Source organism: Somniosus microcephalus, chromosome 22, assembly GCF_052327205.1.
Source record: "Somniosus microcephalus isolate GS21.2 chromosome 22, FLI_Smic_1.0, whole genome shotgun sequence".
Lineage (NCBI taxonomy): Eukaryota > Metazoa > Chordata > Chondrichthyes > Squaliformes > Somniosidae > Somniosus > Somniosus microcephalus.
The window spans coordinates 9,275,943-9,289,852 of record NC_141008.1 but is presented as its reverse complement, the minus strand read 5'-3'; the positions used below and the strand labels follow the sequence as shown (position 1 = coordinate 9,289,852).

At 48.9% G+C, this 13,910-nt stretch overlaps 1 protein-coding gene across 2 annotated transcripts in view; it reads right to left on the bottom strand.

The window, feature by feature from the left end:
- Positions 1-7,721, bottom strand: part of ift22 (intraflagellar transport 22 homolog (Chlamydomonas)) — a 58,912-nt gene extending 51,191 nt beyond the window's left edge. Inside the window, exons 1-3 of one of the 2 annotated variants that reach the window (XM_085964149.1) lie at positions 7,571-7,721; positions 7,276-7,358; positions 1,536-1,625 (exon numbers count right to left, since the gene is read on the bottom strand). In XM_085964149.1, the coding sequence (XP_085820275.1) occupies positions 1,536-1,625; positions 7,276-7,358; positions 7,571-7,609 (212 nt within the window). In that variant the 5' untranslated portion in view covers positions 7,610-7,721. The remainder of the gene's footprint in view (positions 1-1,535; positions 1,626-7,275; positions 7,359-7,570) is intronic. The other variant, XM_085964150.1, reaches the window with a different exon arrangement.
- Between the last annotated feature and the right edge of the window lie 6,189 nt (positions 7,722-13,910).

Sequence of the window (13,910 nt, the reverse complement as noted above, 5' to 3'; positions counted from 1 at the left end):
GGTATTGGGGTCCGGCGACACTGGAGAGGGTATTGGGGCCCGGCGGCACTGGAGAGGGTATTGGGGCCTGGTAGCAGGGTATCTCACCTACAGGGTACTGCACGCTGCAGCCCACTCTGGCCTCCTGTGCATCACCCCCTCCCTTTAGCCCACCATTGATGGCATAGCCTTAAGCCACCTTGGCCCCATTCTCTGGAACCTACTCATCTCCCCCACCACTGAATTTCTTCTTAAAACCCAGCTTTTTGACTAAGTTTTCAGTATCCCTCCTGATCTCCCTCCACAGCTCGGTGTCTATTTCTTTACTGTAAAGTACCTTGGGACGTTTTCTATTGAAAGGTGCCATGTAAGAAACAGTTGCTGTTGTTGTTGCATGGTATTTAAATTATAAAATGTATTTGTCAGCTAAGTATAATTAACAGGCTAAAGCGAAAACATGGCAGTCAAAACTTTGTTTAAAAAATGTTTTGAGCAAGTTGAGTTTTTCCACCTCCTTTGTAAGAAAATTGTGGATGATAATAAATGATAAATCAATTCAGATCACAAATAATAATCAGGTGGAAGAAATGCGACTTGAGCCGGGCTAGATTTGGTAAGTCTGACCCTAAAGTTGCAATGTGATCCTGATGTGCAACATAGGAAGTGTGACGGACATCACAGAATCACAGAAACCCCACAGTGCAGATAGAGGCCATTTCAGCCCATCGAGCCTGCACCGACACATATCCCACCCAATCCCCGTAACCCCTACACCAACACATATCCCACCCTATCCCCGTAACCCCACGTATTTAATCCCCCTAACACTAAGGGTCAATTTATCATAGTCAATCAACCTAACTCGCACATCTTTGGACTGTGGGAGGAAACCGGAGCACCCGGAGGAAACCCACGCAAACACGGGGAGAATGTGCAAACTCCACACAGACAGTCGCCCGAGGCCGGATTCGAACCCGGGTCCCTGGCGCTGTGAGGCAACAGTGCTAACCACTATGCCACCGTGGATTACATCAGTTCTTCTCCTCTCTGCTTTAGGTTCCTACGCTTTCATCTAGCAGTGCATGCATTCTCAAGATGGGAAGAGAGCACAGACAAAACAAAACACATCTTATTAAATACATTTGTTGGTATGGCGTGTAAGGACAGCAGGCTCCAAAAAACACTTGGCGAATACATTACCCTCACTAATGAGTCGCACACCTGCGGAGGCTGACAGTGCACAGCGTGAACCCTTTGCTCCATCACTGCCGCTCCTGGTTGTCAGCAGAGCAGAGCGGTGAAGATTCCATGTCCAAGTTCCCTTCCTCCCCCACCCCAGGACAAGATTTTGCCCATCCTTTGCTAGCAGCAAGAAGGATGAAACCAGAACTGAGCAAAGTGGAAGAATTCAGACCCACCATCCATGCACCTGAGCTGTTGCCCATTTTTTGGGTTAAGATTTCTTTTCATTCATTCAGTGCTCGAGTGTTAAATCTTTTTCCTGAGGGAACAAACACATCCCCACTGTAATGGACAGATTTATCAATTCTACTTACTTCTGATCACCAGAGCAGTCCCAGAGTTCCACTTCACACCCAATATTTTTTCCATTAGCATTCACATTCGGACATTCGTACTCCAGGATCCTGGAAGGTGAGATGGCTTTCATTTAGCATGAAAATACCTAACTTATTATTTAAACTTAAAATACAAAAACACTTTGACATATAAATTATCCCAGGTGAACAGGTCCTGTCAAAGAAAATGCAATACAATCATCATTATGCGTATTTCTCCCATTTATTCCGTTTTATTGCTATTCTTAATTCTTCCTTATCCTTTAAAAATATATTTTCCCTTTCTCAATTATTTCCGCTGCTTTTTGTTAGAATATTTTAAAGTGGTTTAAATGGTCAAGTATCCCAGTGGGCTTTGCATTAACATTTTAGCCAGAAAGCAATATGGAGGAAGGGGATGGGGATTGAATCTTGTTCTTGGTGCTTGCAAACAAAGGACGCTTAGAGACAGAGATGGTGAAGTGCCCTTTGGCTGTAGTTCCCAGGTCAAGAGAGGAGTGATCTGTTGTGTATGTAACCTGTTCCACCTTAAGAGAGCTTAAGCCTGTTCCACCTTAAGAGATGTACTACTTTCTCAGGCTGCTGTAGACGTAATACCGGGGGTGAACACACCGGTATATAAGCACTGTGCAGTAATCTTGTATTCAGTATAGTCCCTACCTCCAACCAGTAAAGACCTGTTTTTATTGTTACTCATTAGTCTGTGTCTTAATTAACTAAATAATTCACAGACTTAGCACTGGCGACGAGTCAGGTTCTTACCCTGCGGCAGTTATTCCACGGCGGTTGAAGAGAGGTTTCAAACCACACCACCCCACTGGAAGCGACAGGCATTAGGACCCTGAAGCCTCCATCAGCTTGTGAACCGGAGTAGAAGACAGGGCTGGGGAAGACAGGTACAGGGCGATAGCGATCGGCAGATAAGGGCCGGGCCGCTTTCAAGTGAGGGGCGCAGCCGGGCCATCGATCGCAAGCACTGATAAGGGCCGGGCCGCTTTCAAGTGCGAGGCGCAGCCGGGCCATCGATCGCATCCGCTGATAAGGGCCGCACTCGGGCGATCGCGGCGAAGATAAGGGCCGCACTCGGGGGCTGAAGGGAGACGGCGTCGGGGGACGGGTGAAGACCGCCAAGCGCGGGAAAACCGCCATTTTGTGGGCGGAGGACGACGGCAAGAGCGGGAAGCCGCCATCTTTGATAACAAGTAAAGAAAAGAAAATCTGAGAAATTGCAAATCTACAATGCCTAAACACGGGAATATTAGCACCTTTGATAGTGACCTCGAAGATTGGGCCATATATGTTGAAAGAGTAAAAAATTATTGTAAGGCCAATAAAATTCGTGACCAAGATAAAGCTCTAACATTATTAAATTTAATGGGTGCGAAGACATACGGGCAATTGAAACACCTGTTATCACCAGATGAACCGGCGGATAAGACGTTCGATGAGATTGTTACTGTCCTGAAAGATCATCTAAACCCCACGCCGCTGATGCTAGCAGAACGATTTAAATTTTACGACAGAAGGCAGCTACAGCATGAAAGCAATGCTGAATATTTGCTGGAATTGCGTAAATTAGCGAAATATTGCCAGTTTGGAACGGGACTGACAGATGCACTACGAGACAAATTTGTGTGTGGTTTATTTAAACAGGATACACAAAAGCGACTGCTCGAGGAGAATGAGCCGACGCTTGAGAAGGCGGTCACTATGGCAGCAGCACACGAAGCCGCAGCGAGAGGCACGGCAGTAATGCAGCTACGGTCACCGGAGCTCAGTGCACACAAATTGGGTGTGAGTTCTGGCAAATGTTATCGTTGTGGAAAGACAACGCATGATCAGAACCAGTGTTGGTTTAAAAACCAAGAATGCAGAACATGTGGTAGGCTTGGACATATAGCTAGAGTATGCAGGTCAGGGAAGAAGACCAGCAACAAGAAGTCACCGCAAGGGAAATACGCAAAGGTACACAAGGTGGCCGAACAGGAGTCCGATTCAGACGCTAGCAGTAATGAACTGGCTGGCTTAAGCAGTATTGAACTGGCTAGCTTAAGGGTACTCAACGTTGGTAAGGGTGCAGACCTCCAGACAATTTGGGTTACTCTTCAGATAGAAGGAGTCCAAGTAAAAATGGAATTGGACACTGGATCGGCATTGTCGGTCATGAATAAGAAAGATTACAGAAGGTTATTCCAACATATTCCCCTACAGGATACGGAGATTATATTGACAACCTACACGGGGCAGAGAGTGTACCCCATCGGGACAATAAAGGTTGCAGTGGCCAACAAGGGCGAAGGAAGTCAAATAATGGACTTATATGTGCTACCGGAGGGAGGTCCACCACTACTAGGCCGGGAGTGGTTTAGAAACATAAATATAGACTGGCATTCGCTAAAAGCCATAAAGAGTGAGAACTCGGTGCAGATAATCAGCCCAGACTCTAGAACTGATGATGGTAAGACCAACCCATGTGCAAAAGACAAAGTTTCAGCACAGAATTCCACTGAGCAACAACAACATAGTTTAACAGTGAATTCTGAGTCTGTCAAGTCTACTGATATGCACATTTTTGAGGGACACTGGGCTCGAACTCAACTCCATTTCAAACTACAACAGCAATTAGAACAAATGATTCGCCGTTTTGAGCAAGAGATGAATGAAATAAAAAAGTTCTTTGTTACAGAGTGGGAGAATCTGGAAAGGCAACAGAAGCAACTGATGGAGAAAATGGAGCAGGAGCACACCAACCATCTGCGCGAGGAGGCCGAACGAATCAAAGCTGATTCAGGTTCTGAAGGTGCGTGCCATAATCTGGTGTCAGAAGAGTTAACGGTCAGCCAACTCCTTCATATGCTGAGGGACAAGACTCTGAAATGGGAAAAACTTGAACACGAGCTGCGATCTTCAAAGGAAAAGGGTTCGGAGCTCTCAAAAGTCATTGAGATGGCTGATGTGACGACACAGACTGAAACGACTGCAACAGAGCAGCCATTGGATGCCAAAAGTACGCTGACTCACGTCAATGTAGAACAACAGACCGCTGAAACAGCTGCTCCGGTAGAGGGATTGCATAGTCCGATCAATCAATCTCCAAAGGAAGTTGAAGTATTAAAATCACAAATGAGGTCACTAGTAAACGACTTGCTGAAAGCCCAGAAAAAGCTGGATGCAGAGGTACACATGAAGAAGTCTCTTCAGGAAAGATGTCTGGATTTGGAACAAGAGCTGGCTAACGTCCAGCTGGGTATGGAGGAAATAGACGACCCTCTCGCTGGTCTAGCTCAGGACGACACCGAATATTACCATGACCTGGTGGACGACACCGAATATTACGATGTCCTGTCCTGCCCAGCTTGTAACTTCGACTCCCAAAGTGCAGAAATCATGGAGGAGCACCAAAAGTCTACGGAACATCGGGAGAAGCTGGCTCTACGACGGAAACAGGAGGAAGAGAAGGAGGAACTGCGCATGCAGCTGGCAGCTGTGGCAGCTGACAATGGAGCCCAGAGAGTCTCCAAGAAGCAGAAAAGGAAAAGTAAAAACAGAAGATGACCCATCTGAACCATTATCACCTCTACCAGATCACACACGTGGTCCCTCCGAACGGAGCCAAATCAGTTCGGAAGTTCAAGCTGTTAAATCCATGAAAGGACTATTGAATGAGTAACGTGAACCGACTACACCACAGAGATTGAATCTGTGAACTGTTTTCCGCAGAGACTGAATCTGTGATATGTTACGTTAAACATGAAGTTATATATGTATATATGTTATTACGTTATGTTAAATGGGGGGATGACTATAAAGCTAAGAAGGGAGGAGTGTTGTGTATGTAACCTGTTCCACCTTAAGAGAGCTTAAGCCTGTTCCACCTTAAGAGATGTACTACTTTCTCAGGCTGCTGTAGACGTAATACCGGGGGTGAACACACCGGTATATAAGCACTGTGCAGTAATCTTGTATTCAGTATAGTCCCTACCTCCAACCAGTAAAGACCTGTTTTTATTGTTACTCATTAGTCTGTGTCTTAATTAACTAAATAATTCACAGACTTAACATGATCCTTACCTTGATAAGAAAACTGGTTGCTCGGAGACCCACATACCCAACCTGGGAAACTGCTCTCACACCTAGCATTTTGACGTGGTAAATTCCTGAAAGGTACAGCCAAGATAAGAGAAGAGGCCACCTCCATCCCATAGTCCGCTAAAGCAGAGCTAGAATGAGGGGATATGATGAGAGATGCGGCTGTGCAGCCTAAGGCAGCCAAATAGTGTTAAGATAGAGCTTCCCCCTTTGAAAGTTAGAATTCTCAGGACTGTTGGAAGTCCACAGCCGAACAGACAGCCTAGAAAGTTGGAACTGATCATTCCTTAGTCTAGGAACCAGGCTATATTACTTGTATTTCATCTTGTCATTTAATATAATACTGTAGATCAGTTGTGCAAGAACAACACTGTTATTAGTCAATATATATTACAGCTTGTTGTTTGAAACCACTTGAGCTAGAATCACGCAGAATTTATTGTTGCAAGACTAACAACCCTTTGTTGTGACAGTAACCACATTAGAATTTACTGGTCTTTCATTGATAGGCTTTTCATTTCTTTTATTCTGTTCTCCAGTTCCTGATTTTCTATGTATTTGGCTAACCTCATTCACTCATTTTTACTTCGTCCTTTTCACCCATCGTTCACAATCCTCCATGACAGAGGGTAGGGCCCTCGGTCCCAATCATGCCAAGAGGAAGGCCAGGAACGGAAACACGGAGTATTTTTCTTTTTAAAAAGTTGGTAGTTTAAGGAGTGACTAGGAATGGGTGGGATGCTCACAGAAAGGCAGTGTTATTTGATCAATGCTTAAGTCTAATGCCATCATTAAATATGGGTATGTCAAGAGCTTGTCAGGCAAAACGGGTTAGAGGATTGATGGGACAAGGGCATCTATTTTGCTTTGAGTACAATAGCCTCCCAGACATGTAATACAAAGCATCGGCCTACCACATAGATTTTAGAAAGTCAGCTATTGCAAATTCTGAGCCTTAGTCTTTATTAGATTTGCCAATTTCCTCCCCTCTTCTTCTCCTGAAGTTCCACAGATGCCAGTAAGCTTTTAGTATCACGTCCAAGTGGCCATTCTTCATGCATGAACCTATACAGTGAATGCTAGCAGGCTGTGCGGGGGCATCACAGACATGCCTGATCTGGGCTCATCTGATATCCACATGGACACGTCCAGCAGCGACCACCAGAAGAACCTCTGGTGGATTTTCTCCTCCCTAGCCCGCGGATACGGAGATCAATTACCGTGATCTGTCTGCCACTTGCGCTATGATCAGCAAACACCAGCAACCTCATGGTGCATGTGGCTCAGTCACAGAGCAGTTATGAGGAACAAACATAGGTGTGTAATAAGATGCTAAACACCATTTCCTACAACACAACAGTGACTAAACTTTAAAAGTACATAATTGGCTGTAAAGCGCTTTGGGGCCTCCTAAGGTCGTGAAAGGCACTATATAAATGCAAGTTCTTTGTTCTTTCTAAACCTAGTAGTCACAAAGTCTAGGAGGGTGATCTCAGCCCTGAGATGCTGTCCAGGGCCCACTGGGGTGTACATGACATCAGAGGAGGGCCTGGTAACTTTATTTCATCTATTGTAAAATATGGTTCTGTAGCGAGTGTGTTTTTAAATAAGACCTTAAGTGCTCACATACCGGACTCCTTGAGTTGGGCTGTAAGCACCACCTATGGCTTCAGTTGCATCAGACAGAAAATTTGCCAGGACAGTTTTTCCACTCTGTGAATGACAAATCCAGGAACATATATAAATGCACAGTGAGGCTTATACTTGTCCAGAACACCCCCGCCCCTCCTCTCCTCAGTCCCGGGCCCCGGCCAAAACCCAGACCACTATTTCCACCCCCAGTCCCGGGCCTCTATATCCACCCCCCCCACTCCAGTCCCGGGCCTCTCTCTCTCTCTCTCCCCCCAGTCCCGGCCCGCTCTGACCTGGCTCGGGCCCACCAGCAGCAGTTTGATGTTGAACATGGCGAGCGCCGGCTCCGGTTACCATGGTGACAGCCCAGCCCCGCCCCGCGCCACGGCCGCCGTTTCCCGGGAGACGGACATCCCAGCAACCGGCCACGGCCTTAGTGCTCAGCAACTCGCCCTTGGGCCCGCGACACCCGCCTGTAGTACAGCCCCTCCCCCCAGCCCCCCAGCCCCAACACTCCACAGCCCCGCACACAACCTCAACACTCCCCCCCACACAGCCCCCCTCCTCACACCTCCCCACACCCCCAGCCCCCCCCACACCAACCCCACCCCCAGTCCAACCCTCACACTCCCCCCAATCCCTCACCCCACCCCAAATCCCCACACACCCACCCTACACCCCCTCACCCCAACCCCACACAGGAGCCCGGACTGGGAAGGTGCACCAAAATATGCCGAGCTGCCAGGGCAGGGGGAACGGATAGCGTATGTACCAGCTCCCCAGAGGTCAGCGCATAACGTTGATTCGGCGCCAGCGCTGCCATTTTCTACCTCACACGCCAGCCAATGCCCTCTCTTAAAGATTCACAGCTGAACATGCATCAGCAACAGGAAGGACTCCCACCAGGATCCAAAGGGATCATCAACTGCTTTCAGATTAGTTGCTGATTAATTTCTACTGGTTCTTGGTGAGTTTGTAGAAGGGAGAATGAGCACAGGGCTCTCAGCAGGAGGCCATATCCACCTAGGATCTTCAGGGAGTAATTCTCCTACCTCAACCTGAGCGAGGAACAGTGTATGTGACATCTCCGCTTCACTAAGGAGGTGCTCACTGAAATCTGCCACCTGGGCGAGGACAGCATTGCCAGTGGCTGTGAAGGTGAGTGTGACCATGCATCGGGCTCCTTCCACGTTGGAGCAGGCGATATTTCCAACATCTCCCAGTTTGCCATGCACTTTTTTTATTCGTTTTTAATGGGATGTGGGCGTCGCTGGCAATGCCAGCATTTATTGCCCATCCCTAATTGCCCTTGAGAAGATGGTGGTGAGCCGTCTTCTTGAACCGCTGCAGTCCGTGTGGTGAAGGTGCTCCCACAGTTAGGTAGGGAGTTCCAGGATTTTGACCCAGCGATGATGAAGGATAAGTGATATATTTCCAAGTCAGGATGGTGTGTGACTTGGAGGGGAACTTGAAGGTGGTGGTGTTCCCATGCGCCTATCTGTCCTTGTCCTTCTAGGTGGAAGAGGTCACGGGTTTAGGAGGTGCTGCCGAAGAAGCCTTGGTGAGTTGCTGCAGTGCATCTTGTGGATGGTACACACTGCAGCCACGGTGCGCCGGTGGTGGAGGGAGTGAATGTTTAAGTTGGTGGATGGGGTGCCAATCAAGCGGGCTGCTTTGTCCTGGATGGTGTCGAGTTTCTTGCGTGTTGTTGGAGCTGCACTCATCCAGGCAAGTGGACAGTATTCCATCACACTCCTTACTTGTGCCTTGTAGATGATGGAAAGGCTTTGGGGAGTCAAGAGGTGAGACACTCGCTGCAGAATACCCAGCCTCTGACCTGCTCTTGTTGCCACAGTATTTATGTGGCTGGTCCAGTTAAGTTTCTGGTTAATGGTGACCCCCAGGATGTTGATGGTGGGGGATTCGGCGATGGTAATGCCGTTGAATGTCAAGGGGCGGTGGTTAGACTCTCGCTTGTTGGTGATAGTCATTGCAGTAATGTTACCTGCTATTTATCAGCCTAAGCCTGAACGTCGTCCAGGTCTTGTTGCATGGACTGCTTCATTATCTGAGGAGTTGTGAATGGCGCTGAACACTGTGCAGTCATCAGCGAACATCCCCATTTCTGACCTTATGTTGGAGAGAAGGTCATTGATGAAGCAGCTGAAGATGGTTGGGCCTAGGACACTGCCCTGAGGAGCTACTGCAGCGATGTCCTGGGGCTGTGATGAATGACCTTCAACCACCACAACCATCTTCCTTTGTGCTAGGTATGACACCAGCCAGTGGAGCGTTTTCCCCCCCGATTCCCATTGACTTCAGTTTTACTAGGGCTCCTTGATGCTAGACTCGGTCAAATGCTGCCTTGATGTCAAGGGCAGTCAATCTCGCCTCATCTCTGGAATTCAGCTCCTTTGTCCATGTTTGGACCAAGGCTGTAATGAGGTCGGGAGCTGAGTGGTCCTGGCGGAACCCAAACTGGGCATCGGTGAGCAGGTTATTGGTGAGTAAGTGCCGCTTGATAGCACTGTCGATGACACCTTCCATCACTTTGCTGATGAGAGTACTCTGAGTAGTCTGATGAGGCGGTAATTGGCCGGGTTGGAATTGTCCTGCTTTTTGTGAACAGGACAGGAAACGATACTGTTGCATAAGTGGGGTCACTGAGACTCTGTATGCAAAGAGAGCTGACTACATTTCATTCTCTCTTGCCAGAGAGAAGCAGGCGGAGCGAGCACACGGTTTCGCCAAGATAGCAGGATTCCCCACAGTGCAGGGTGCCACTGACTGCACATATGAATTCGGAGATGTACTGCAACCAGAAGGGATTCCACACCATCAATGTCCAGCTGGTGTGCGACCATACTCAGTGAATCATGCAGGTCAATGCCGGGATCCTGGCCGCAGTTATGATGCCTTCATTCTGCGGCAGTCCGCTGTACCATCTGCATTTGAGGTACCACGACAAACCAAAGGGTGGCTACTGGGCGACAAGTGCTATGATTCTGGTGCGCAACCCACGCACACGTGGGCAGCATGCATATAACAAAAGCCCTGCTGCCACGTGGAATCTGATCGAGCAGACTATTAGCATCCTTAAACAATGCTTCTGCTGCCTGGAACGCACTGGAGGAGCCCTGCAGTACTCGCCAGAGCATGTCTCAAGATTTGGCGTGGTCTGCTGCATGCTGCACAACCTCACCATCATGAGGACACAGCCCTTGCCACCAGGCATACAGTGAAGAGCTGAGGGGGAGGAAGTGAGGAGGCAACCAACAAAGTTCCTTTCTGCCCAGGCTGTCCGTGATTGACTCATTTGACTACAATATCAGTAAACGCAACTCCAATTCCCCATTCACCAATAGTCTCACACCTTACCTTCCCTCTGTTACTGACTGTTATAAATCTCATCATTCATCAAGAAACTACGCGTGGAATAACGCTGGACGGCCAGCTGGTGGCGCCGTCCAAGGAGTATAAATACTCGGGCGTCGGCCCCAGTTTTCCAGGGACATTTTGTAAGACAAGGAACTAGTGAAGTACAACTAGACCTCCATGTTCTGAAACAAGTTGATTAAAGCCTTGCTTTATACTCAAACCAAGTGCGGAGTGAGTTTTATTACGTCACCGACCATCACAGCGTCCTCTTGGGTACAATTTTACAATAAAAGCCACCACAAAGCAAACATTCCAACCTAAATTTATAAATCAAACCATCCAGTATTACATACTAAATTCAACTAATCACTCTTGTGCATTCCCTTAGTGCCTGTCTTCCATATACCGTTGCCTGTCCTAGTGCTCCTATGAAGTGCTGCCCCAGTGGCTGCAGCATGGCTGGTGGATGGATGCTGACTTTCAGTGGGGGACACTGTAGATGGCCTTGGAGGACGACCTCGAGCAGTTCTGGGCCTAGAAAGCCCGGCTTCAGACTGCACCATCTCGGCATGGGTGGCAGCAGCCTGGGCTGGCTGGCTGGCTGGTGGGCAAAAGCAAGGCCAGGAGAGGGAGGACGAATGCTGTCATCCTGAGAGAGGACAGCAGGTTCGTGCTCCATGGAGCCACTGCCACTCCCCTAGGGTGACGCCTCAGCAACCCTAGTAATCTTTGGAGGACAGATTGCTGGACTGCTGTGACATCCTGCAAGCCCTGTTCAACACTGGTAACCGCAGCCATGATGACAGCAGTCTGAGCTTCCACTGCAGCACCCAAACGTTAGGTGGCTTATGCTTGTGCTGCACTGGAAGCGGAGACATCGGCCATCAGACTCTGCATCATGGTTGGGTCCACAAGTGCGCTAATGGAGTTGCTAATCACTTCCATCCATGCTGGAAATCATGGGGCTCCAAGCTCTGTGCAAAGCCAATGCAAGGTTGCTCCTTGACATTGCACTCAGGCTTTCCGGCAGGCCTGCCAATGCACCAAGCATTTCATTGTGCATACCCTCAGCCTTCTTCTATAGGCCGCCCCATCGCAGTCCTCATCTGAGTCCTTTGCGGCAGAACTCGTGTGCGACCTTGCCCTCCGGGGAGCTGGCACCTGCGCTACCCTTTCCCCCTGCCCTGGCTGCAGCCCACTCGTGCCTGGTGACTTAGCATATGTGACTTACCATGTAGATCCCACGTCTAACATATCCTCTAAAGTGCGTGGAGTGTCAGTATCTGAGCTGTTGACTGGGAGTGTGAAATCGAGTGACAGTGCGTCTTCAGCATCACTTCTTCCTCTTTCAGTTCCCTCTCCCTCACCAGTGCCTGGCCAGGTGTTAGTCCTTGGCTATCTGAAAGGAGAAAGGCACAAGGGTAGGGTTGCGGTGAGGGGAGGGGGGAAAGCAAGAGGTGCATGCTTACACCATCAGCAGCTTGTAAATCAGAAGAGATTGTGGGATGAGGGGGAAGTGGGATGTGAGAAGGAGGATTAGGAATGAGGATACCGTCTCGGATTGTTTCAGCCCCACCGCTGGCCACGGGCTCAGCGATGGCCAGTCCAATAATCCCCAACACCATCTCCTCCATGGGGGTAAGGTCATGCAGGCGGGCCAGTCTCCCTGCGAGTCGTCCCTGCTGCCTCCGGTTATGTGTCACCTTGTCCTGCAAAAGAGAGGGAAGTGTGTCAGTGAGAGTGGTGCAATGTGCCTGTCATGGTTGAATAGCTGGAAGTGGGAGTGAGGCTTGCAGCAGTGGTCAGTGTGTGAAGGTGAGGTGAAGCTATGAATGTGAGATATGGGTTGTGATTGACAGAGATTATGGTAAGTGAGTGAAGTCGGGTGGTAAATTGACCAGTGTCTGAGCCTAGTCGTCATTTGTAAGGATATGGGATTTGGGCATGAATCCACTGACCTTGACCACTCGTGAGGTCATTAAACTTCTTGCAGCACTGCATCCAGGTCTTCGGGGTACACTGCTGGCATTGACCGCGCTGGTTATCTGCTCCCATTGCCACCTCAGAGTTTGTCTGGAGGCCTCCTGGTCCCATGTGGATACAGGACCTCTCTCTCCTCCTGTCCACCTCCTGCACCAAGGCCTCCAGAGCTGCATCAGAGAATCTTGGAGCCCGTTGTCTGCTCTGCTGCGCCAGCAGTATGTCTTCTTGCTCACACTCTCTTCCCCAGCCACTTCCAGCACCTGCTGTAGCCAGAATGCACCTCCCCTTTAAGAGGCTGCCTTTAAGTAATGCAGGCTAGCTTTAAGTGGTGCTAGCCTCACATGAACTTGGGCCCCCTGCTGAGCTGTGCAGCCACTCATAAGAACATAAGAAGTAGGAGCAGGAGTAGGCCATACGGCCCCTCGGGCCTGCTCTGCCATTCAATAGGATCATGGCTGATCCGAATCTAGACTCACGTCCACTTCCCTGCCCTCTCCCTGTAACCCCTAATTCCCTTATCAGCTAGGAAACTGTCTATCTCCATTTTAAATTTATTTAATGTTGCAGCTTCCACAGCTCTCTGGGGTAGCAAATTCCACAAACCTACCACCCTCTGAGTGAAGAAGTTCCTCCTCATCTCAGTTTTGAAAGGGCAGCCCCTTATTCTAAGATTATGCCCCCTAGTTCTAGTCTCACCCATCAGTGGAAACATCCTCCCCGCATCCACCCGATCAAGCCCCCTCACAATCTTATATGTTTCGATAAGATCGCCTCTCATTCTTCTGAATTCCAATGAGTAGAGGCCCAACCTACTCAACCTTTCCTCATAAGTCAACCCCCTCATCTCCGGAATCAACCGAGTGAACCTTCTCTGAACTGCCTCGAGAGCAAGTATATCTTTTCTTAAATATGGAAACCAAAACTGCACGCAGTATTCCAGGTGTGGCCTCACCAGTACCCTGTATAACTGCAGCAAGACTTCCCTGCTTTTATACTCCATCCCCCTTGCAATAAAAGCCAAGATTCCATTGGCCTTCCTGATCACCTGCTGTACCTGCATACTAACCTTCTGTGTTTCATGCACCAGGACCCCCAGATCCCTTTAAGAACATAAGAACATAAGAAATAGGAGCAGGAGTAGGCCAATCGGCCCCTCGAGCCTGCTCCACCATTCAATAAGATCATGGCTGATCTGATCCTAACCTCAAATCTTCTATCACTCTGCATCCACCCGAACCCATGTGATCTCCCGGGAGAGGCGAAAAACCAGAT